The sequence below is a fragment of the Bombina bombina genome, chromosome 5 (assembly GCF_027579735.1).
Source record: "Bombina bombina isolate aBomBom1 chromosome 5, aBomBom1.pri, whole genome shotgun sequence".
NCBI classification, from domain to species: domain Eukaryota; kingdom Metazoa; phylum Chordata; class Amphibia; order Anura; family Bombinatoridae; genus Bombina; species Bombina bombina.
In genome coordinates this window covers 27,119,565-27,143,406 of record NC_069503.1, presented here as the reverse complement: position 1 = coordinate 27,143,406, position 23,842 = coordinate 27,119,565, and the positions used below count along the sequence as shown (strand labels likewise).

Sequence of the window (23,842 nt, the reverse complement as noted above, 5' to 3'; positions counted from 1 at the left end):
TGTGCTGCTCTCTGTGCTAGTGATGGGTTAATACACACTGTGCATATCTGTGCTAGTGAAGGGTTAATACACACTGCTGCTCTCTGTGCTAGTGAAGGGTTAATACACACTGTGCTGCTCTCTGTGCTAGTGAATAGTTAATACTCTGCTGTATAATTGTTAGTGCTAGTGAAAGGGTTATACACTCTCTGCTGCTCTCTGTCCTAGTAAAGGTGTTTATACACACTGTGCTGCTCTCTGTGCTAGTGAAGGGTTTATACACACTGTGCTGCTCTCTATGCTAGTGAAGGGTTAACACACACTGTGCTGCTCTCTGTGCTAGTGAAGGGTTAGTACACACTGTGCTGCTCTCTATGCTAGTGAAGGGTTAATACACACTGTGCTGCTCTCTGTGCTAGTGAATGGATAATACACACTGTGCTGCTCTCTATGCTAGTGAAGGGTTAATACACACTGTGCTACTCTCTGTGCTAGTGAAGAGTTAATATTTTCTAATGATATGTTATGTTGTATGTAATTCCTAATGATATATAATTGTTAAATCTTGATGTTAAAGGACACTAAATCCATAATTTCTGTTTCATGATTCCGATAGAGAATCCAATGTTAAACAACGTTCCAATGTAGTTGTATGAGGCAATGACAAAGGGCATGTATGTGCATCCATCAATCATCATCTGGTGAGCCTATCTAGATATAACTTGAATAAATGAAATGTTTTAATATACGTAAATGAGACGTGTTTATAATTGCCTACTGTTTGTGAATAATGAAATCTTTAAAAAGTATATTTTCTCTCAGTTTAAATATGATTTAATTGTTGAAACCGACTTCGTATTGGTGATGATAGAATTGTTTGTGATTTATAGTTGATGTAATGTAATTTCCAGAAAGATTGTGATGTTGTAGTGAATTTCACACAAGTAAAACCCATAACTCCATAGGGAAATATTCATTTCTTGATCTATTTGTTATAGCGGTACCAATGCAAGAATGAATGAATTAGCGCCACAATTCTAACGCTGCTATTACGAGTTTGAAAGGCTAAAAATTTTGTGTGCTTTAGGGGAATCTGCCGGTCGCGTGCACAAGCACATATTCCCCATAGAAGCCAATGGAGGTGAGAAATTTCAAGAAAAATAAAATCCAACACTTGTGTTGAGCGTAAAGCGAGTGACGTCATGTGCTTCTGTGAAAAAGTAGCTAAATCGTGTTCATTTCGTAAAATAAAAAAATGTTTTGTGTACGTAATGTGCTGTATATTGTTTGTATGTATCGATTTGTGTATATATGTGATGATATTTGTAGTTAGATGTAGCTATATGAGTGTATGTTCCCGTATGTTTATGTAAGTCAATGTAAAACGGGTTTGTGAGTGTTTTTTTTAAACACCGAGATCTGGTAACTTTGATCCATTATATTTTGAAATTAAATATTTTTTATTAAAAATAAAATATTGTATAGTGTTTGTATGAGTGTAAGTGTACTTTGTGTAATCTTTTTTAAGTGATTTGTGATTTTTTTTGTTATTGGTATATCAATAACTACTGGGTCTGGGTGAGCGTTATGTATTTGAGCGAAGATGTGGATATTTGTGGCGCTATGGAAACTTGTAATAGCAGCGTTAGGGACAATGAAGTGTTATGGCCCATACTGATGCTATTTGAGTCATAACGCCCAACTCGTAATCTGTCTGACAGTTAGTGAACAAATAATAAAAGGGTCAAAATATTAGTATTTAAATACTATTATTTAAATATTTAAATAATAGATAGCTTTGTATCTGATATGTATCGAATAACATGTTAATATTAAACATCTTCAACTAAGTTCTGTTAAAATAACAATCTCCATCAATAAAACATAATTTAAAGCTGTATCCTGGGATATTTTAGGACACAACAGAAAAATCTCTCACATTTAAATAAACAGTTTGTTTCCTCCTTACTTATCCATATGATAATCGCACCCTGAGGGGGAGAGAGGGACTCTGTATTCATGTGGCACCAGAGGGGACAATAGACCTCTATATGAGAACAAAAGTCCAGGTGTGACCCTCTCATTGTCTCCCAACTGGCAAGTTGTACTCATGTGAGTCACACAGAGAAAGGTGACACTCCCACATTAGTATAAATATCTGTGTAACACTCAGTGATATCACAGGAGGAACCAGAGAGACTTCATACTTACAGAGCTTCTGCTAAACGGTAATGTGCAAACCCTGACTATAGCATTTTGTAAAATGAATGTTTGTAGCAGAACCAAACCATATTTTCAAGCTTGAGGGGGTCTGTCCAATAATACATTTGTGGGGGTTGTTCCTGTTATCCAATGAGCAACAGATTTATAAGTATCAGCCAACCAGAATCCTGTATTTCCCTATAAGTTTATAATTACCAGTAGAGCGTAGATTAACCAATTCTTAATTTAATCTCTTAATGAAGTCGCTGGTCTTTCTATGGGGGTTGTTTTTATAATAGTACGGTTTCGCTGCCAACTGTGAGACTGCGCTATTTTAGCAAGAGTGTAGTAGGGTCTAATAGTGCGGCAAGACTCGCTCTATTACAGACAGACAATCCCTTAACAGGGCACGTCACTCTCATTAAGGGTTTACAATGATTTTGAAGCTGCTATTTGCTTCAGTAATAAATATCACTCAGCTTATTTTCAGTTATATTTCAGTAGCCTCGGTCTCTCACATATACTGATCTAATGATAAATATCTTGTGATCTGCATATTATTTTATTTCTAATGAGGTTATTTTATAATACATTTCTTATTTCTATTAGCTGCACCTGTTTATCGTCAGAACGTTTATCCCACTGATCTGTGACTGATTCTTGTTGTTAGTAAAGACCTTAGTAAGTGTATTCTGCACCTTCAGCTGCTGCTGTTAATGTCACATGATCACAGACTTAAAGGGACAGTGTCCTGTAAATTTGGTTTCCCTTAAAGGGAAACAAAACCCAAAATGTTTTTCATTGTTTAGTTAGAAGATATAAACTTTCCAATTTACTTCTATTATGAAATTTGCTTCATTCTTTTGGTATCCTTTATTGAAGCAGCAACAATGCACTACTGGGAGCTAGCTGAACATATCAGGTGAGCCAATGACAAGAGGTTTGTATGTGCAGCCACTAATCAGCAGCGAGCGCACTGTAGTGCATTGTATGCTTTGTCACAAAGGTCTCTAATAGAACAAATCAGACTCAATAATAGAAGTAAATAGAAAGGTAATTACATTAATTGTGACTTTGCTGTTCCTTGTAATGTGTTTCTAATGACTTTTTATAACAGTGTATAAAAGAGAATAAAATGTATGGGAGATTTCCCCTTTAGGTTTATTTTTAATATAAAAAAATTGTTTCAAATATATTTCCATTATTGAATTTTACACAATGTTTTTAAAGCACACGTTATGTGGCACCAGCTTCTACTTATCATGTGCAAGAGTTTATATTATATACAGATATGAGTCTGTTATTGGCTGATCACTGTCACATGATACAGGTGCAGAACAAATTGTACACAATGTTTATAAAACACACGTTATGTGACACCAGCTGCTACTTAGCATGTGCAAGAGTTTATATTATATACAGATATGAGTCTGTTATTGGCTGATCACTGTCACATGATACAGGTGCAGAACAAATTGTACACAATGTTTATAAAACACACGTTATGTGACACCAGCTGCTACTTAGCATGTGAAACACTTTATATTATATACAGATATGAGTCTGTTATTGGCTGATCACTGTCACATGATACAGGTGCAGAACAAATTGTACACAATGTTTATAAAACACACGTTATGTGACACCAGCTGCTACTTAGCATGTGCAAGAGTTTATATTATATACAGATATGAGTCTGTTATTGGCTGATCGCTGTCACATGATACAGGTGCAGAACAAATTGTACACAATGTTTATAAAACACAGGTTATGTGACACCAGCTGCTACTTAGCATGTGCAAGAGTTTATATTATATACAGATATGAGTCTGTTATTGGCTGATCACTGTCACATGATACAGGTGCAGAACAAATTGTACACAATGTTTATAAAACACACGTTATGTGACACCAGCTGCTTCTTAGCATGTGCAAGAGTTTATATTATATACAGATATGAGTCTGTTATTGGCTGATCACTGTCACATGATACAGGTGCAGAACAAATTGTACACAATGTTTATAAAACACACGTTATGTGACACCAGCTGCTACTTAGCATGTGCAAGAGTTTATATTATATACAGATATGAGTCTGTTATTGGCTGATCACTGTCACATGATACAGGTGCAGAACAAATTGTACACAATGTTTATAAAACACACGTTATGTGACACCAGCTGCTACTTAGCATGTGCAAGAGTTTATATTATATACAGATATGAGTCTGTTATTGGCTGATCACTGTCACATGATACAGGTAATGTGACACCAGCTGCTACTTAGCATGTGCAAGAGTTTATATTATATACAGATATGAGTCTGTTATTGGCTGATCACTGTCACATGACACAGGTGCAGAACAAATTGTACACAATGTTTATAAAACACACGTTATGTGACACCAGCTGCTACTTAGCATGTGAAACACTTTATATTATATACAGATATGAGTCTGTTATTGGCTGATCACTGTCACATGATACAGGTGCAGAACAAATTGTACACAATGTTTATAAAACACACGTTATGTGACACCAGCTGCTACTTAGCATGTGCAAGAGATTATATTATATACAGATATGAGTCTGTTATTGGCTGATCACTGTCACATGATACAGGTGCAGAACAAATTGTACACAATGTTTATAAAACACAGGTTATGTGACACCAGCTGCTACTTAGCATGTGCAAGAGTTTATATTATATACAGATATGAGTCTGTTATTGGCTGATCACTGTCACATGATACAGGTGCAGCACAAATTGTACACAATGTTTATAAAATACACGTTATGTGACACCAGCTGCTACTTAGCATGTGCAAGAGTTTATATTATATAAAATCAAAAAAAAAAAATTTATGCACCAATGAGGCATAGTATCTGCTGAAGTAAAAAGTGTTTATTGTACAATCCAAGAGTAGTGTACAAACAAAGTGGAGAACGCCTGACGCGCTTCGCGCATGCGTAGATGCGCTTCATCGGAGGCTAATTTGAATCTAATTGTGACAGCTTTTAAACAAACATTCTACCAATCATTTGAGAGTTTGAATATGAGCCAATGTTGTGGCTATCCAGTATATATATGTATAATCAATGTATATAGCGAAAATGTATACATTCTAAAATATCCATCAGTGACAAGCAATAAATATCTAAGCAAAATTAACATGCAAGCTGAAGACATATGGTGAAAAATTGTGTATAGTATAAACACTTATACTTAACGTCATACATATGATATCTTATATAGTCGCTTCATAGTGTTTGCCTAGGAAATGACCAGTCACTGCTAGTAAAACATAACAAAACAAAAATATATAATGAATATCCTTTGATAAAAAATAATGCATAATACATATACATCGCTCATATTCAAGAAAATGTAAAGAACAAAGAATAAAAATACAAATGGCATTCAAACAACTAGTTAAACATTCTATCCCTATATTCAGTTATATAACACCACAAAAATTTTATTTACAATCCTTCTATATAATTGACCCTAAATTTACACAAATTAAGCTATTTGTTATTACCTAATGTCCTTATTAGCTAGAGCATAATCTAATGTCAGTATTTAAGATTAGCTAAAAATGAGGTCCTGAGTAATCATCTCGAATTAGTGTGTTGTCAAAAATTAAGGCTGGTAAATAGGAAAATGTTATTAGATGTAGGGAGTGAATGAAAATAAGTAAGAATATAAAATATAGAAATAAAATAAACAATAAAGAATGAGGCAGACATACTCTAAGGAAGGAATAAAAAAGTAGAAAAAAATAAAATATATTATAGAGAACAAAGAATAAAATAAAGCTAGAACTGGAGCTTTTATTTCTATATTTTATATTCTTACTTATTTTCATTCACTCCCTACATCTAATAACATTTTCCTATTTACCAGCCTTAATTTTTGACAACACACTAATTTGAGATGATTACTCAGGACCTCATTTTTAGCTAATCTTAAATACTGACATTAGATTATGCTCTAGCTAATAAGGACATTAGGTAATAACAAATAGCTTAATTTGTGTAAATTTAGGGTCAATTATATAGAAGGATTGTATATAACATTTTTGTGGTGTTATATAACTGAATATAGGGATAGAATGTTTAACTAGTTGTTTGAATGCCATTTGTATTTTTATTCTTTGTTCTTTACATTTTCTTGAATATGAGCGATGTATATGTATTATGCATTATTTTTTATCAAAGGATATTCATTATATATTTTTGTTATGTTTTACTAGCAGTGACTGGTCATTTCCTAGGCAAACACTATGAAGCGACTATATAAGATATCATATGTATGACGTTAAGTATAAGTGTTTATACTATACACAATTTTTCACCATATGTCTTCAGCTTGCATGTTAATTTTGCTTAGATATTTATTGCTTGTCACTGATGGATATTTTAGAATGTATACATTTTCGCTATATACATTGATTATACATATATATATGCCTAATATGAGCTAAGAATTTTTATGGTCTGACATCCCAGAACAGTTATACCTTATTGAAATATAAACAACATATTAACGTTCATCATTGAACAGATTTATGTATATATTAGCTGCACTGGATAGCCACACCATTGGCTCATATTCAAACTCTCAAATGATTGGTAGAATGTTTGTTTAAAAGCTGTCACAATTAGATTCGAATTAGCCTCCGATGAAGCGCATCTACGCATGACTTTGTTTGTACACTACTCTTGGATTGTACAATAAACACTTTTTACTTCAGCAGATACTACGCCTCATTGGTGCATAAATTTTTTTTTTGACTTTATGTTCCTTTAGCGGTTGGGCTTACCGCTTTATTGCACCAGTCACTTGCATAAGCCACTCTTGGGATACAGAGCCGGCTTCTTGTCCTCACGGATCCCCCTCCCCCCAGGAAATACCACTTGGTTCAGCCTTGCAACGTCACGGGTGATGCGCTAAGGAAACGTCTCCATGCCGGATCTCTCTGAGGCACGCCGAAAAGGGAAACACAGACTGCACCCCCTCGGAAGGGTTTCATCTCCTATTCGAGGAGAAGTACGGAAGTGTTCCCAGGCACCCCACCAACTTAGTGGAGGGTAAGAGTTGATCGCAGACGAAACATTGTGAACTGACATTTCCACCCGTGACTACTAGGCTCTGGGACACACTTTGATACTCTGATATTTTGGGGACTTTATTCTCTCCATAGGACAATGGACTCTGTTTCAACCTGAGTGACTTTCTATATTGACCGGGGTCCAAGATTGATACACTGATTATTGGGACCTGAATTCCCCATTATTGTGTGCTTCGATATACGTCTTGAGCACTCGGGGATTATTTAGTTCTGAACACATTCTTGCTTTGATGATTATTAGTTTATATTATATACAGATATGAGTCTGTTATTTGCTGATCACTGTCACATGATACAGGTGCAGAACAAATTGTACACAATGTTTATAAAACACACGTTATGTGACACCAGCTGCTACTTAGCATGTGCAAGAGTTTATATTATATACAGATATGAGTCTGTTATTGGCTGATCACTGTCACATGATACAGGTGCAGAACAAATTGTACACAATGTTTATAAAACACAGGTTATGTGACACCAGCTGCTACTTAGCATGTGCAAGAGTTTATATTATATACAGATATGAGTCTGTTATTGGCTGATCACTGTCACATGATACAGGTGCAGAACAAATTGTACACAATGTTTATAAAACACAGGTTATGTGACACCAGCTGCTACTTAGCATGTGCAAGAGTTTATATTATATACAGATATGAGTCTGTTATTGGCTGATCACTGTCACATGATACAGGTGCAGAACAAATTGTACACAATGTTTATAAAACACAGGTTATGTGACACCAGCTGCTACTTAGCATGTGCAAGAGTTTATATTATATACAGATATCAGTCTGTTATTGGCTGATCACTGTCACATGATACAGGTGCAGAACCAAATGTCAGAAATAAATCTACTCCTCTTTATAAATTCATAGTAAGTTTTATTACATTTTATTGTTAGTATGCATCTGTTGATTTTGATATTATATACTTTTTTAACATTTTTAATGGGCTGAGCTTGCTGAGAGATCATATCTCATTATGTTATCAATCTATGTAAACACAAAGGCTTTCTTTTCTTATCGGGGTCCTAGATAACTATTCAAATTTAACATTTTAGCTCCTTTCTCTCTCCCACCCCCCTTGCAGTGTGATTTAAGACAACTCACTACTGACCATGAAAAGTTAAAGGACATACAAAATGTGGAATCGTTTAAGCACTGTACAAATTGGTCACAAGGAGGGGTACCTACCCGGTACAGAAAGACTACAGATACAGTGTGTAGCTTCATGCGGTCTGTAACAACGGACTATCACACGCATAGTATCTATGTATGTTTGTACATGTTACCCTTAGTGATCTACAAGAGGTTTCATGCGGTCTGTAACAACGGACTATCACACACATAGTATCTGTGTATGTTTGTACCTGTTACCCTTAGTGATCTACAAGAGGTTTCATGCGGTCTGTAACAACGGACTATCATATAGTATCTGTATATGTTTGTACCTGTTACCCTTAGTGATCTACAAGAGGTTTCATGCGGTCTGTAACAACGGACTATCACACACATAGTATCTGTGTATGTTTGTACCTGTTACCCTTAGTGATCTACAAGAGGTTTCATGCGGTCTGTAACAACGGACTATCACACACATAGTATCTGTGTATGTCTGTACCTGTTACCCTTAGTGATCTACAAGAGGTTTCATGCGGTCTGTAACAACGGACTATCACACACATAGTATCTGTGTATGTTTGTACCTGTTACCTTTAGTGATCTACAAGAGGTTTCATGCGGTCTGTAACAACGGACTATCACACACATAGTATCTGTGTATGTTTGTACCTGTTACCCTTAGTGATCTACAAGAGGTTTCATGCGGTCTGTAACAACGGACTATCACACACATAGTATCTGTGTATGTTTGTACCGGTTACCCTTAGTGATCTACAAGAGGTTTGTCTTTTGTTTTTAATAAATTGTACATTTGCTTTAAAGGGACACTGTACCCAAATTTTTTCTTTCGTGATTCAGATAGAGCATGAAATTTTAAGTAACTTTCTAATTTACTCCTATTATCAAATTTTCTTCATTTTCTTGGTATCTTTATTTGAACTGCAAGAATGTAAGTTTAGATGCCGGCCCATTTTTGGTGAACAACCTGGGTTTTCCTTGCTAATTGGTGGATAAATTCATCCAGCAATCAAAAAGTGCTGTCCAGAGTACTGAAACAAAAAAACTTAGATGCCTTCTTTTTCAAATAAAGATAGCAAGAGAACAAAGAAAAATTGATAATAGGAGTTCATTAGAAAGTTGCTTAAAATTGCATGCTCTAGGCATGCCCTGAGTTTGGGCGTGGCTGGTTCCGGTGAAAGTGGAGTTACACTGGTGTGCTACGCAGGTGTGGCTCAGGCTGCAGCTCCAGTCCTACAGACTCTGGCGGTGGATCTCTCGCGTCTTGCCCCTAGTTTGGGGGCTATCTCTCCCAGGACAGTTAAGAAGATCTGATCCGGAACCCTTTCCAGTGGCCTGTCATCCCACTGGCTTTTGTAAAACCCCAGCTATCTGGACCTTCGATACAGGTAGCAATTACTTGCTGCCTACATCCTAAAACGGACCTCCATCTTATCCTTCCAGTCTCACATTGTGATCTGGGTCCCCACTCATCCTCTCCGAGGAACTCTGCTACCTTGCCTAGGTAAAATCCTTTCCCCCCCTCTACACTCTAGTAGACCCCGGTAGATGAACTTTGATCTCCTGTGCCATCTCAATCCTACCTGTTGCTGTCCTGCGGCTTCTCTTGCTGTGTCGCTGACAGGCCCCTTCTTTCCCCCTCTCCCTCCCCCACCGGTGCTGCGTGGGAGGGAGCCGGTCCTGGCCCTGGAGCAGGTTTCTGGTGTGGGGGCTGCTTCTCCCTGGCTGGCTGCGGTGTCAGGTGCGACACTGATCTCTCCCCTCCCACCGATGATGCGTGAGGGGAGCTGACTACGGAAGCCTCACAGCACAGTGGAACAGGAAGCGGTGGAAACGACTCTCTCTGGGTGGAGTTGTACATCAGGGACACAGAGGCTGGCAACAGCACCGGCGGACAACATACGAAGGGGTGAGTTTCTTCTACAGTGCACTGTCTTTGGCATTCTTCGTAGCCTCACCACTTGATAATCTCTAGAGGGGGAAGTGGAGAAATACGGAGGGGGCTACCAGGGCTTAAAGCGTGATACATCTTGTCCAAGGACGGCCACCGAGTAAGAGACTTTAGAAGATTATGGGACATAACTTATGCTACTGTATGGGTTTCTGGAAAAACTCTCACTTGCTAGAATAGTGCGGCATAAAACCCCTGAACTCACATATTGATTCAAGATTATCCAAAAGAGGGGGAAAATAGCCGTATAACTAATTGTGAGGCCACCCTTGGCTGATAAACTGTCTACATCTGATTAAATACGCTGCATCTAGTTACGGGAATGTAATTACCTTCTGATACAGCAAATTACTTTGTGCACTATTGGCTTAAGTGTACTGAGTCTATATTTAGAACAACACAGACTGCTTTACAAGAAACCTGCATTATTCTGGGTTACATAAAAATTGTTTTATATCTGTACTCAGTAACCAATGGTTGTTGCCCTGATTTATGCTCTAGTTCACTGAATGTGGGTTTTCTACATACAAGGTTCTTGTGTCATTTAAACTTTAAACACTAGAAAGTTAAAGTAATTTTTCTTGCACCTACCAAACAGCAGCTGAATGTGCTACATAGTTATAAGTTCTAATCACCTATTGATTGACACAATATTTTTTGATGAGTACTATTTGTTTAGGTACACTAAGTATATGTTTAGAAATATTTAGACTGTACTATAAGAAACTATGTTTTTTTTCTTGGTATAAGAGTCACAAAAATGATACTTCTACTTGACTAAAATGTATCTCTTGATATAATTTTATCTGGTTCAATGAGAATATATTGATTTGTAGTATGACAATGCATAAGAAATTTTTACTGTTTTATGTCATTTAAAAGAGAAAAGGGGGGAAAAAAAAAAAAAGGGAAAACTGTAATACAGTGGCTAAGTGATGTTAAGGTAAGGTTCCTAAGGTCTACATTCAAGTACAATAATTGACATACACTTTGTCATAGAGGACCTAGTTCTATACCGCTACAAACTTATTTATTCCTTTGTAAGGCAGTCCAATTGCAGGGCCAAATGGCGTAAGGGGGTCACTTATCTTTCTTTGATACCTCAGCTAATTAACCCCTCACGTGCTAGCTGATTATATCTGCCTTAGGTATTTTTTAGGCTGCCATAGGGAAATCCATCATTATCTAGCAGCTGCTTTTAATTAGTGGCTGGCAGCTCTATATCACTGTTTCCTAAGTAACACCTGAGCAAGGAGACTATACTAAGGCTCTACTGGTTTATATCTGAAACCCCTCTGGCATTTCTGGCATTAGAGTTGTCCACTCTTTTACTGAGCATAGAGGTTGTTCTAGGGAAGTTACACACCTTGACATATAAAACTGTCATTCTATTTACCTCCCCTCTTCTTTTTTTTTTCTCTCTATCTCACATCTCTAAATAGTCCTAGCTCCTAGGCTTAACATGTCCTAAAAAACTCTCTGCCAAAAGTTTTGGCTCACTCTCTGTGTTTTGAATTTAATTAGATCAATTCCTATTTCTAGTAATCGATACCATCCTGGTAATCCTCACTCACTTAAGTATAGTTAGGCACCACAATACACTGTCCTCCCCACTAAGATTAATCATAAATTAAACACTTATATGTTGTAACCTATAATAAACCTTTCCCCCGCTCTCCTCACATGCTCACATGCTAGACACCTGAAACTGTTTTCTCAATTTTTGCAGCACTTTTTCACCATCACTTAATCACATTCGGTACATGGATAAGTTTCTTGGCATACCTGCCAAAACACCCTTCCCAGCTATGGCAGTTAGACACAGGGACAGAAAGCCTAAGGGCACGCAGGCCCCAGTTGCTGACGTCCAACCAGCTTTACTAAACACAGCTATGCCTGAAGTATTAAATATCCAAAGTTTGGTTGCCAGTATTTCAGAGGCCCTCTCCCCCAAGTTTGACGCCTTGAAGGCGGAAATCAAACAAGACATATCTTTTCTTACGCAAGAAATTAGACAATTTTTAGCAAGGCTACAGGAGGCTGAGCAGAGAGTGTCTGATTTAGAAGACCTTACAATGTCACTTGGCTCTAAGCTTGAGAATATGAGCAGAAATATTCAGAAAACTCTATCCAGGTTAGAAGACCTAGAAAACTGAAGCAGAAGGAATAACATTAGAATAATAGGTCTCCCAGAAGAGAAACAGTATGAGGATCTAGGCCTCTTTATCTCGGACACTCTAACTGCAGCCCTTAAATTTCCGCCGACATATCGTCAAGTCTTGGTAGAGAGGGCACACAGGCTCGGACCACCTCGCACATCTAACAATAATTCTACCAGGCCTAGACCTATAATTGCAAAATTACTTAATTATCAAGATAAAATTTAAACTTTTACAACAATTTCATAAAATTCAACCACTCACTATTGATGGTGCTAAAATCCTAATCTTTCAGGATTTCTCGGCTGAAACAGCCTCAAAAAGGAGAGACCTGGCACCTATCTGCACTAAATTCATAAAACATGGCTTCAATGCCACTATAATTTTTCCAGCTAAATTCAAAGTAACAGTGAAGGAAGTAGCACATTTTTTTGTGGAGGCCCATACAGCCGAGAAATTCTTTACATCATTGGATTCACTAGCACCGGAAGGGTTAGTTCCGCCAGAGTAGGCTCAATAGTGAGGCCGACCCCCTAGCTAGGGATAGATGGGGTATCCAGGGAAATTGTTAGGGCTCCCCCCCCCTTTTTTTTTTCTCTCTCTTTCTCTCTCTCTGTCCCCTCCCCTCCCTCTCTGCCCTGCTCCAGATAAGTTTTAAAAACACAGAAAAATAGAAAAATTTAGGATCGTATCATGGAATGTGGGAGGGACCTCTACCCCTATTAAACGGAAAACCATATTGACACAATTAAGGAAATCTCAGACGGATATAGGGTTAATTCAGGAAACACACCTTAACTCAGAGGAATCTTCTAAACTTAGAGCCTCATGGGTTAGAGAAGTGTTCTATTCACCAAGTGTTGCTAAAAAAAGGGGAGTAGCCATTCTAATTGGGAAAAAGACCCAGCTTGAGGTTGTCCACTGTGAGCCCGATCCGGAGGGAAGATATGTTCTGCTAAAAATAAAAATCGCCCAGGAAATGTATACGATATGTAATATTTATGGCCCTAATACTTTTGATCCAGAATTCTGGAATAGAATACAATCTAAACTTCTACTGTATAGACAGGGGCACCTCATTATCGGAGGGGATTTTAATATGGCACCGCAATGCCTGCTAGACAGGCTTCGAGAAACCATGAAACAGAAAAAACATAAAAAGGATAACCTAGAATTTAAAATGATTAAGAAAATAAAGCAAAATTTAGCATTATGGGATATCTGGCGAACTCAGAACCCGGATACTCAGGAATTTACCTGTCTCTCAAAAGCACATAAAACTCTCACGAATAGATCAATTTCTTATAGACGAGCGCTTAGGATCTATAACGGTGCAAGCAAGAATCGCTCCTATATTTATATCAGATCATGCCCCCATTTCCTTGGATATTCAGCTTAAACATCCACGACCCAAATCTCTGCGTTTTTATTTTCCACACTACCTAGTGACGGATATGAAATTTAAAACCCGTCTTAGGTCTAAGTTTGAGGAATTTATACGGTTTAATTCTGAGTATATTGAACGTCCAGAATTGCTCTGGGAGACCGCTAAAGCGGTTCTCAGAGGAGAAATCTTAGCCTATAATATAGCTCTAACCAAGAAATTGAAGTTAAGAGAAAAAGAAATATATAAGGCACTATCTAATTCATATAATAAATTCTTGCTGCAAAAAAACGCCCTAAACTGGGCTAAGTATGTGCAAGCTAAAGAAACCAGGGATACATTTATCTTGACCCAGCAAGTGCAAAAAGAACTAAAAATTCAGGCTAAACTCTACAGATTTGGGAATAAATCTGGAAAGATGTTGTCTAGATTGGTCAATAGCGAAAAAAAACAACCCCATATTGAAGAACTTCTAGATAAGGGTGAGCGAATCTCAAATCCCGATAAAATCGCATCTGCACTGGTGGAATATTATCAAGATGTATACTCTTGTAAAGGTTATGATCAAGATAAATCTGCAGAGTTTTGGAACAAGATCATAAGTCCCTCACTAACCGACGATTGTATTAGTAGTCTCAATTCCTCTATATCTGTTCAAGAAGTAAATGTGGCAATTTCTAAACTGCCCATTAATAAAGCAGCTGGTCCGGATGGACTACCCAGTGAATTCTATAAAATACTATCTGCAGAAATCGCCCCGTATTTAACAAATTTATATAATGACCTCCTATATTAATGGCAAACCAGTTTCAGCTTCATTCTCCTCTTCTCACGTGACCTTAATTCCTAAAGTAGGGAAGGACCCGAGGCTTAAAGAATCATATAGACCAATAGCCTTACTTAATTCAGACTATAAGGTTTTAACGTCTATTCTAGCATCTAGACTACAGCTAATCTTACCAAACGTAATCCATCCGGATCAAGCTGGCTTTTTGAACGGACGAAATTCCTCTGCCAAAATCAGGGAGGTATTGGCCACATTGGAATACTTTGAAAAAACTTCTCTGAACAGGGCGGGGAGAGAGGAAGACCCTGGGGCACCGGACATGGCTATTCTGTCCATCGATGCAGAAAAAGTGTTTGATTCTGTTACATTTAAACATCTTAATTACATCCCTGTTGAAATTTGGAATTAAGGGTAAATTCCCTGAATTCGTAGAGAATCTTTATAAAAGCTCAGCCACAAGTCTGATAATCAATGGAATTGTATCCCTACCAATAACTCTTGAAAGAGGAACGCGCCAGGGTTGCCCTCTCTCCCCACTTTTGTTTGATGTTGCTATTGAGCCCCTGGCAATCATGATAAGGCAAAGTTTGGAGGGAATAAAGATCTCAAATCATGAGATGAAAATAGGTCTATATGCAGACAATGGTTTTTTTTTTAATATAAAGGTTTTTTTATTGAGGATTAAGCATTACAACAGATGTCACAACGCAGGTGACCAACAGGTTAACATACACATAAACATTATGCCGTTGTAATGACACAGTAGACATAGCTATTAATGAAAATACTGAGCATATAGATCGAGCATGTCAAGTATGAAATAAGATATCTACCATATAAACCTCATTTTCGATTAACGTGAACAAAGAAATATATCAGTTATGGAAACCTCATTTACGAACAGTATGAACAGACTTAGAATACAGGGACCGAGTAGTACTTCAGTCCTTCACAGTAACTCAACTTTCTAGGAATTTCGTGAAGTCAGCTTAGGAGTACCTGTCCGTTTACTTCAACTAGTAATTGTAGTGCGCATCTCCAGGCGGGGGAGGCCTGGTATGGAAAGAGGCGGGGGAAGAAGGAGTATGAGCTCTCATGTTATATGAGGGGGGGGGGGGAGGGAGGGGGGGGAAAGGGGGTAGGACAAGAGAAAAAGAGGGGGGGCGATCATTTTATGTTAGGAAGTTTAAAAAAAAACGGGTGTTATTGGCTAATTAGCATATCTCAACTGGATGTGGAAGTTTAATTATGGTGGTAGGAGTGACTAGAACCTTTAATTCGACCAGGAATTTAGCTTTGAGCTCCCTGGTGGTTAAACCAGGACTCCCAAATCTGCCAGTATAGCTCTTCCTTGTCCATACTGGAATAGAAACTTTGTTCCATTTTGGCGTACACCTGCATTATAGATGTAACAACTGTAACATCTGGGGGATGGGTTTGTTTCCAGGCCCTTGCTATCGCCAGTTTCGTGGCCGCTAGGACAAAGATGACCAATTTAGAAACGTGGGTTGGAACGCTCCTCGGGAAAATGTGTAGAAGGGCGGTTGCAGGAGTGAGTGGAATAGAGAGCCCAAGGTTAGCACAGAGGGTTTTTACCTGTGTCCAGAGAGGTGCCAGTTTTGGGCAGTCCCACCAAATATGCATATCTGAGCCTCTTTGCATGCACTCCCTCCAACATAAAGGGGACGTTGTAGGGAACATCTGTGACAGCCTCGTGGGAGTATAGTACCATTTTAGGAATAATTTCATGTAGGCCTCCAATGTATTTGCACAGTGTACCGTCTTTTTAGTTAACGTCATAGCTCTAGATAGGTCTTTATCTGAAATAGGTCTGGATAAATCTCCCTCCCAGGCCCTTAGCTGCCAGGGTCTGTCTTTGTTAGTGGACGACTGTAAGAGATCATAGTGGAACGATATGAGCCTAGGAGTCCTAATAGGGAGTTGCCATAGCTTTTCTCAGTTAGTCAGGGGCCTGTTTAGGGCTTTGGGGAATCCGCAAGATGTCATAAAAGCATAAAGCCTCGAGTATTCAAAAGAGGCCCACGGGGGGGGCTCTGGGATAATTGTACTTATATTATGGGGTGTGATTAGGGTGCCTGAGAGGTATATAAGGGAGACCACTTTCAGGTCCCATTCACTCCACTGTTGTATGTGTGTGTCAGGGAGAGCCGCCAGTAAGGCTGGTATAGAATGAATGGGAGACGGGTGTGGGGCGATGTCGCGTAGATTTCTAAGGCTATACCAAACTTTCAGATTATCTCTGATAATGACATTTTGTAGTCCCAAGCTGTCAAAGCAGTGACTAGGGATCCAGGGTAAGTCTGCCAACTTTAGGCCCAGAGGAAGGGCCAATGTTTCTATGCATTTCCAGCCCTGTTGTTCCCCCCTGTCTGCCCACGCTGTGATGTGAGTAAGCCTGGCCGCCTCATAATATCCACGTATGCTAGGCATTGCAACTCCTCCATGTTCATATCTTTTTTGGAGTACTTTCGCCGCTACCCGGGGCCTGGACCTATCCCAGATATAGTGTTGCCCAAGAGATTGGAGCTTATCTATTAGAGCGGTAGGTACATTAAGAGGGATACAGCGAAAATAGTACAGAATTTTTGGCAAGATCGTCATTTTGAAGGAGGCGATGTGGCCCAGCCATGAAATTTCTTTAAGACTCCACGAGGAGGTGAGCTCAGTAACCTCTTTAATAAGGTTTGTATAGTTAACGGAAATAACTAATTTCGGGTCTGGACCAAGTTGTACCCCCAAATGTCGAATGGTGGTTCGTGACCATTGGAAGGAGTACGATGTTTGTAGTATATCCAATTCAAATGCTGGAATGTATACTGGTAAAGCCTCCATTTTGGTGACATTTACCTTGTAGTAACTATGAGCTCCGAACTCAGTGATAATATCAAAGAGTACTGACAGGGAGCCTATTGGGTTTGTTAAAAAGAGCGTAACATATGCAGACAATGTTTTGTTGTATCTATCAAATACTAAAATTAATATTCCAAAATTAATGCAGATAATCGATCAGTTTGGCACCTTTTCAGGATACAAAATAAATGTATCCAAATCAGAAATTCTCTGGATTCGTAGGAAAAGTGACTCATACCTGGAAAACCCGTTCAAAAGAGTAAACTCTGGTGAACTCTGATAAGCTATATGAACTCAATATTCCTCCAATTGTTAGGCAATTTAAGGAAAAACTTAGAACATGGCAAAGTTTGCCACTCTCAATTTCGGGACGGGTAGCACTAGTTAAAATGATCCTCCTCCCAAAACTGTTATACATACTTCAGAATGTCCCAGTAATTATTTTTGAAAAGGATGTACGGATGATTAATGGTTTAATCAGACAATTTCTCTGGCAGGGGAAAAGAGCATGAATATCTCTCAACAAACTCTCCCTTCCACGTGAGTTTGGGGGCCTAGCACTCCCAGACATCAGAGCGTACAACCTCAGCTTCTTGGCACGAATAGCGGCTGGCTGGATTTTGTCTAAAGACTATATCCTAAATAACCATCTGGAGACCAACATCTGTGGTCCCTATCTCCCTTTAGCACTTATACACTCCCCCCCTAAAGAGCTACCTTCAGAAATTAAAAGACTAAAAGTCATCTACAATCCTATCAGGGCATGGTGGAAAATAGCATCATTTTTTTTTTTTAATTAATTCTAAGGTTTCGCACTACCATCCCCTGATAGGAAATCCAAAATTTCAACCTGGATTACATTCTGAGGTTTTTAATAGATGGCACAAGAACGGGCTAAATAAAATGATCTTGCTGATAGACGGCGATAGAAAAATCATTAAAACATTTGAAGTACTGAAAGGGGAATTTAACTTACCTAATAAAGACTTTTTCGCCTACTTACAGATAAGACATTTTCTGTCTGAAATAACTAGAGAAGAGGGTTGGGGCTGGAAATTAGGCAAACTTGAAAACTGGCTCACACTTATGAAGGTTCATTGTATGTCTATCTCTGTGGGCTATCATTTATTGGGTGCTAGCAGGGGTAATTTAAATCTGACAAGAATTGCTTCAACATGGACCTCACTTTTAGCACAGAACAGGGCTGACCCAAAAACTCTGCAATACTCTATAGGTAAAGTGGCTAAGACAACCCTCTCTGCTACATGGCGGGAAGCGCGTATTAAGTTGCTTCACAGAGCATATTTCACTCCGGAAAAGGGCTTCAGGGTACATAATTCGGGCTTTAATAAATGCCCTAAATGTTCTCTCCCAGCAGCTGACATAGAGCACATGTTTTGGTTCTGTCCAAAAGTGAGAAACACTTGGCGTAAATTAGAATACTGGCTGAATAGGGTACTGAAAATTCCACCCATATCCCTTACCCTATTCCAGGTCATATTATGCATTGACAACTTAAACAAGCATCATCCCAATGACAAATTGGTTTCCATTTCCATATTAGCCACTATATATTTGATATGCAAAAAATGGAAAATGCGTTCTGTACCAAGTGTGTCGGAAATTCAAAACTGTCTTAAGAAACAATGTTTACTAGAACAAAAGGATACAGACATTGATAGTGAAGAGGATATAAGGAATTTCTTTAATAAATGGGGAGTATACATTAAGTCACTTCCTGAAAACGAAAGAGAATACATGATTTTCCCCTTTCAAAACTCAGAACTGATCTTGTTAGGCATTTGGTAGACGGAGCGGCGAGAGAGGGGAACACCTCTAGCCTTATCTCCTTTTTTTTTTTTTTTTTTTCTCTTTCTCTCTTTTCTTCCTTTTTTTCTCCTCGGTTTTGTTTTGTGGTTAGTTTTTGGTTATGTTATTTTGTTCTTCCCAACACAAGGTGATTCAAGGTAATAATGTTTCTTTTCATCTTCAGACTTGAAGGAAAACAATTTTCTTCTTTTTTCTCTGTGGGGAAAACTGTGGGTTAAATGCTATTTAATATAGCCTGCTCTTTTTTTGTTGTTGTTGAAACTGTTTGAACCCTCAGATGATGACAATTGTTTTTTTTTCTTTTCTTAATATTGCTATGAATCAAGTCTGTACTATTGTATAATATCGTATTTTGTTGGTTAATAAAGAATAATTAAAAAAAAAAAAATGTATGCTCTATCTGAATCACAAAAGAAAAAATGTGGGTTCAGTATCCCTTTAAGCATTTGTCTGGGTCTGTATCCAGTCTGCCTGGGGTCTGCACAATAGAGCTGATTACCTTGTGCTGTTGAAGCTCTAACTAATGTGAGTATTCTGGGTCTGCCTTCCATCTGTGGAATGAAGATTACACAGTATTATGCTATGATGTGTTTATTTCTCTTCCTTCTGAGGAACATCGTATGAACTATTTGTATTTGTGGTTCTGTCTCCATTAAAGACTCTTGTCACTTTGGTTATATTCCTGCATATTGCTCTGTATTATTATCACTATTTGTGTGTGGTTTTTGTTACACATTTTATTTTTAGTAAATTCAAAATGTCTGACAGTGAGGATCTGTAGGAAGTACAATATCAATACTGTAGTATTAGATTAAAATTACATATAAACAACTCGTATTTAACATTTGTGTGAGTGCAGCTCTTTGATATAAATAATGGGGGAAAATTATTATAATATATTTGTAAGGCTGTGGTTTGTCCCACTCATAAATAAATTGTCTACTCCTGAGCTTATTTTGTAAGGTTCTGGAAAGATTAATATTTAACGTACAACTGTAACACCCACAGAGCTAACTGTACTAAATGCTTGTGCTGAATCAATAGCACATATGTAATAACCTAAACAGCTGATCTGTATCACATGAATTGTTATGTGTGCCTTTAATTATACCATATGTACAGTTAATCAGAACCATTATTTATTATTATCTGTCTAAACCATTTAATATACTTTTTACAGACACGGCCAGAGCACTGAGAGATATCAGGTATTGATGTAACTTGAGTGAATAAGGGAACCTTCTTCCTGAGCACAGACATTGGAGCCTGTTATCAGCATGAACTCATATGTGTTAGGTGAGTAAAATAGATATTATGCTGACTTTCATTTTTGGAAATAGAATAGATCACTCATTAAACAAATATAAACTATTATATTTATATCTGCATCTTTTAAGAACAGTCAACACCTGCTCTCAGATCACCTGCAACTCTACCTTCCCCTGCCCTGACCCAGCTCATGGAACTCCCATAACTACACTTATGCCTACCTTGTTCCCATGTGTTTATGAATCACAGAGAGTCACCAGCACTATAAAACGTAGAAATGCTTTATTCAGGAATCATAATCATACAGCAATGGGGATTTAACCCTTCAGTGCCTGTTAATGTGTGACTATACTTATAAAAACTTAGGAATAGCACTTAAATATATCCAATTCTATATTGCATAAATTGTTTACTATCTAGTATTGTTGCTATACTGGGTAGAATTTGTTAAATGTTATACTAAAACATCATATCTATTTGTTTCCTTTTTGTTTTTAAGTATTTGACACTGTCTTTCATTGTTATAACAATGTATGCCATTTTTTAGGCCACCACTTGGTGGAGCCATAGGGCCCTGTGAGGTCAGTTTGGCGCCAAGTTTGAAGGTATAAATATTGTGTAAACTAGCAGTGTCAGTAGCATGAGTAAGGGGTTAAATCCCTGAAACGTCGCTGTATGATTATGATTCCTGAATAAAAAAATTCTACGTTTTATAGTGCTGGTGACTCTCTGTGATTCATAAGCTTTTGGGAGTATAGCAGCCATACTCTGTCACATCTTGCACTACACAGCGGTGCTGATATCCCAATACTTTGCATTGTTCCCATGTGTGTTACACCCACAACTTCCCCAGTGAGTGTTCCCCACCCCAGAACCGCCACTGTTTTATGTGCCTAATTATGAGTATTATTAAAAGTAATAAAGTTTTTGGCTGATTATATAATTCAAAGAACCACAGCCAGAAGCTAAAAAGTATCATAAGATCACTGCTCCTTAGCCTTAAAAAACATCTCGCACTGATAATTAGTCTGTGATGATTAGGACATCATATTCTCACCCCACTGGTTGAGCATGAGCCGGGCAGGGCTGTATGTGCATTTGCTTGTGCAATGTTAAATGAGGATGGTGGATGCTACCACTCTTGCCCAGAATACAGATGTACTTTTTCCCTGGCTGAGAACATTATCCACCTGCACCTTGTTTAATGGGGCCCTATAATTGTTTTAATTAGTAATCAGTGGTTTAGTTTATTGTGATGTAGAAATATTTACATTATTTGTCTTCTGTTTTAATTTGTGATTTACAGGTTAATCAATTTAAAAATGAACACAAACAGAAGACATTTTATGGAGTGTAAATAAATAATATGATTTGTGTAAGACAATGGATTCCATTATAAAGAATAAACTTTCTTTATTTTCTTTATTCCTTTTTTTCTTATGTAGACAAACACGTCAATAGTTCATATCCATCTGTCACTACAGGAAGCATCAGAATGATACCGCAAACTCCAAACATCTTAGACACTAATGACTATTCACAAACATTGGGGAAATCACAGCAGATATTTAAAGGAGATGGAGAATTGGCAGGAACTGGGCAGCAATCATTATGTACAGAGAGTAATTTAGTCATCAAACAAGAGGACAACATTTATGCCTTATCTAGTGAAATGATTATCCCAGAGGATAAACCACACACATTCACTGAGTACTCAAAACATTTCAAAGAAGGGAAAAGTCTTACGTCTAGCCAAATGGTTCATACAAATAAGAAACCATTCAAATTTACAGAATGTGAGAAAAGCTTGAAAAGTAATTTGCATCTCCTTGAAAACCATACAATTCACACAGTTGTGAAAACTTACACATGTACAGAATGTGAGAGATGTTTCACATCTAAAGGAAGCCTCAGGTATCACAAAAAGACCCACACAGGGGAGAAACCTTTCACATGTACACAGTGTGGAAAAAGTTTTACACATAAAAGTAGTCTGAAAACTCATGAAAGGAGTCACACAGGAGAAAACCCTTTCACATGTACAGAGTGTGGAAAATGTTTTAGACAAATAAGTAATCTGAAAACTCATGAGAGAATTCACACAGGAGAAAAACCTTTCACATGTACAGAGTGTGGAAAAGGATTTACACTAAAGAGTCATTTGAGAACTCATGAAAGGATTCACACCGGCGAAAAGCCTTTCACATGTACAGAGTGTGGAAAAGGATTTACAAACAAGAGTGATATAAAAACTCATGAAATGAGTCACACAGGAGAAAAACCTTTCACATGTACAGAGTGTGGAAAATGTTTTACACAAAAGAGTAATCTGAAAACTCATGAAAGGATTCACACAGGAGAAAAACCTTTCACATGTGCAGAGTGTGGAAAATGTTTTACAGTAAAGAAAACTCTTAAACATCATGAAAGGATTCACACAGGAGAAAAACCTTTCACATGTTTAGAAAGTTGAAAAAGTTATCCAATGTCAGTCAGGTATCACAAAACACAACATATTTACTCACAAATAAACTTAAAAGCAAAGTGTGGAAACCTTTTAAAAATTATCCTAAAGAGGACAAACTCCCTAAATAGAAGAGTCAAAAAAGGCTCCTATTGGAAATAATACTTTCTAAATCCTAGTTACAAAATCTCCATATTGGAAGAGCTCTCCTGCTGTCCTTTATTCCTCTATATATGTGCACCTCAGTTTCTGTCATATCAATAGGATAGAATCCAAACACCAAACAGGAATATACAACTCTGTCCTCATACTGACAAGTTTACACAAACATTCACCACCAAAGCACCCCCAGTGTTGTTTATTAATAGGACAGCGTACTCATTGATTCCTGCATGTTGATGGAATTTTTTCTTCCTAATGGGAAAGAGTCCACAGCTGAATTCATTACTTGTGGTAAATAAAAACCTGGCCACCAGGAGGAGGCAAAGACACCCCAGCCAAAGGCTCAAATACTCCCCTCATCCCCCAGTCATTCTTTGCCTTTCGTCCCAGGAGGTTGGCAGAGAAGTGTCAGATGTTTTAATTTGATTTATTTTTAATTTTATTTTATTTTTGAATGTCTTTTATAGAGGGTAGTACTCTTCTGCATGGGATGGGAGTTTTAAG

The 23,842-nt window shown here is 37.8% G+C and overlaps 1 protein-coding gene across 1 annotated transcript; it reads left to right on the top strand.

Moving 5' to 3' along the window:
* The first annotated feature begins 594 nt into the window (after window positions 1–594).
* Window positions 595–23,629, top strand: LOC128659733 (oocyte zinc finger protein XlCOF26-like). Its single transcript, XM_053713313.1, has 3 exons — window positions 595–680; window positions 20,624–20,739; window positions 22,158–23,629. The coding sequence occupies exons 2-3, from the start codon at window positions 20,721–20,723 to the stop codon at window positions 23,183–23,185; spliced, it is 1,047 nt and encodes a 348-aa protein (XP_053569288.1). The 5' UTR covers window positions 595–680; window positions 20,624–20,720; the 3' UTR covers window positions 23,186–23,629.
* Window positions 23,630–23,842: the final 213 nt, after the last annotated feature.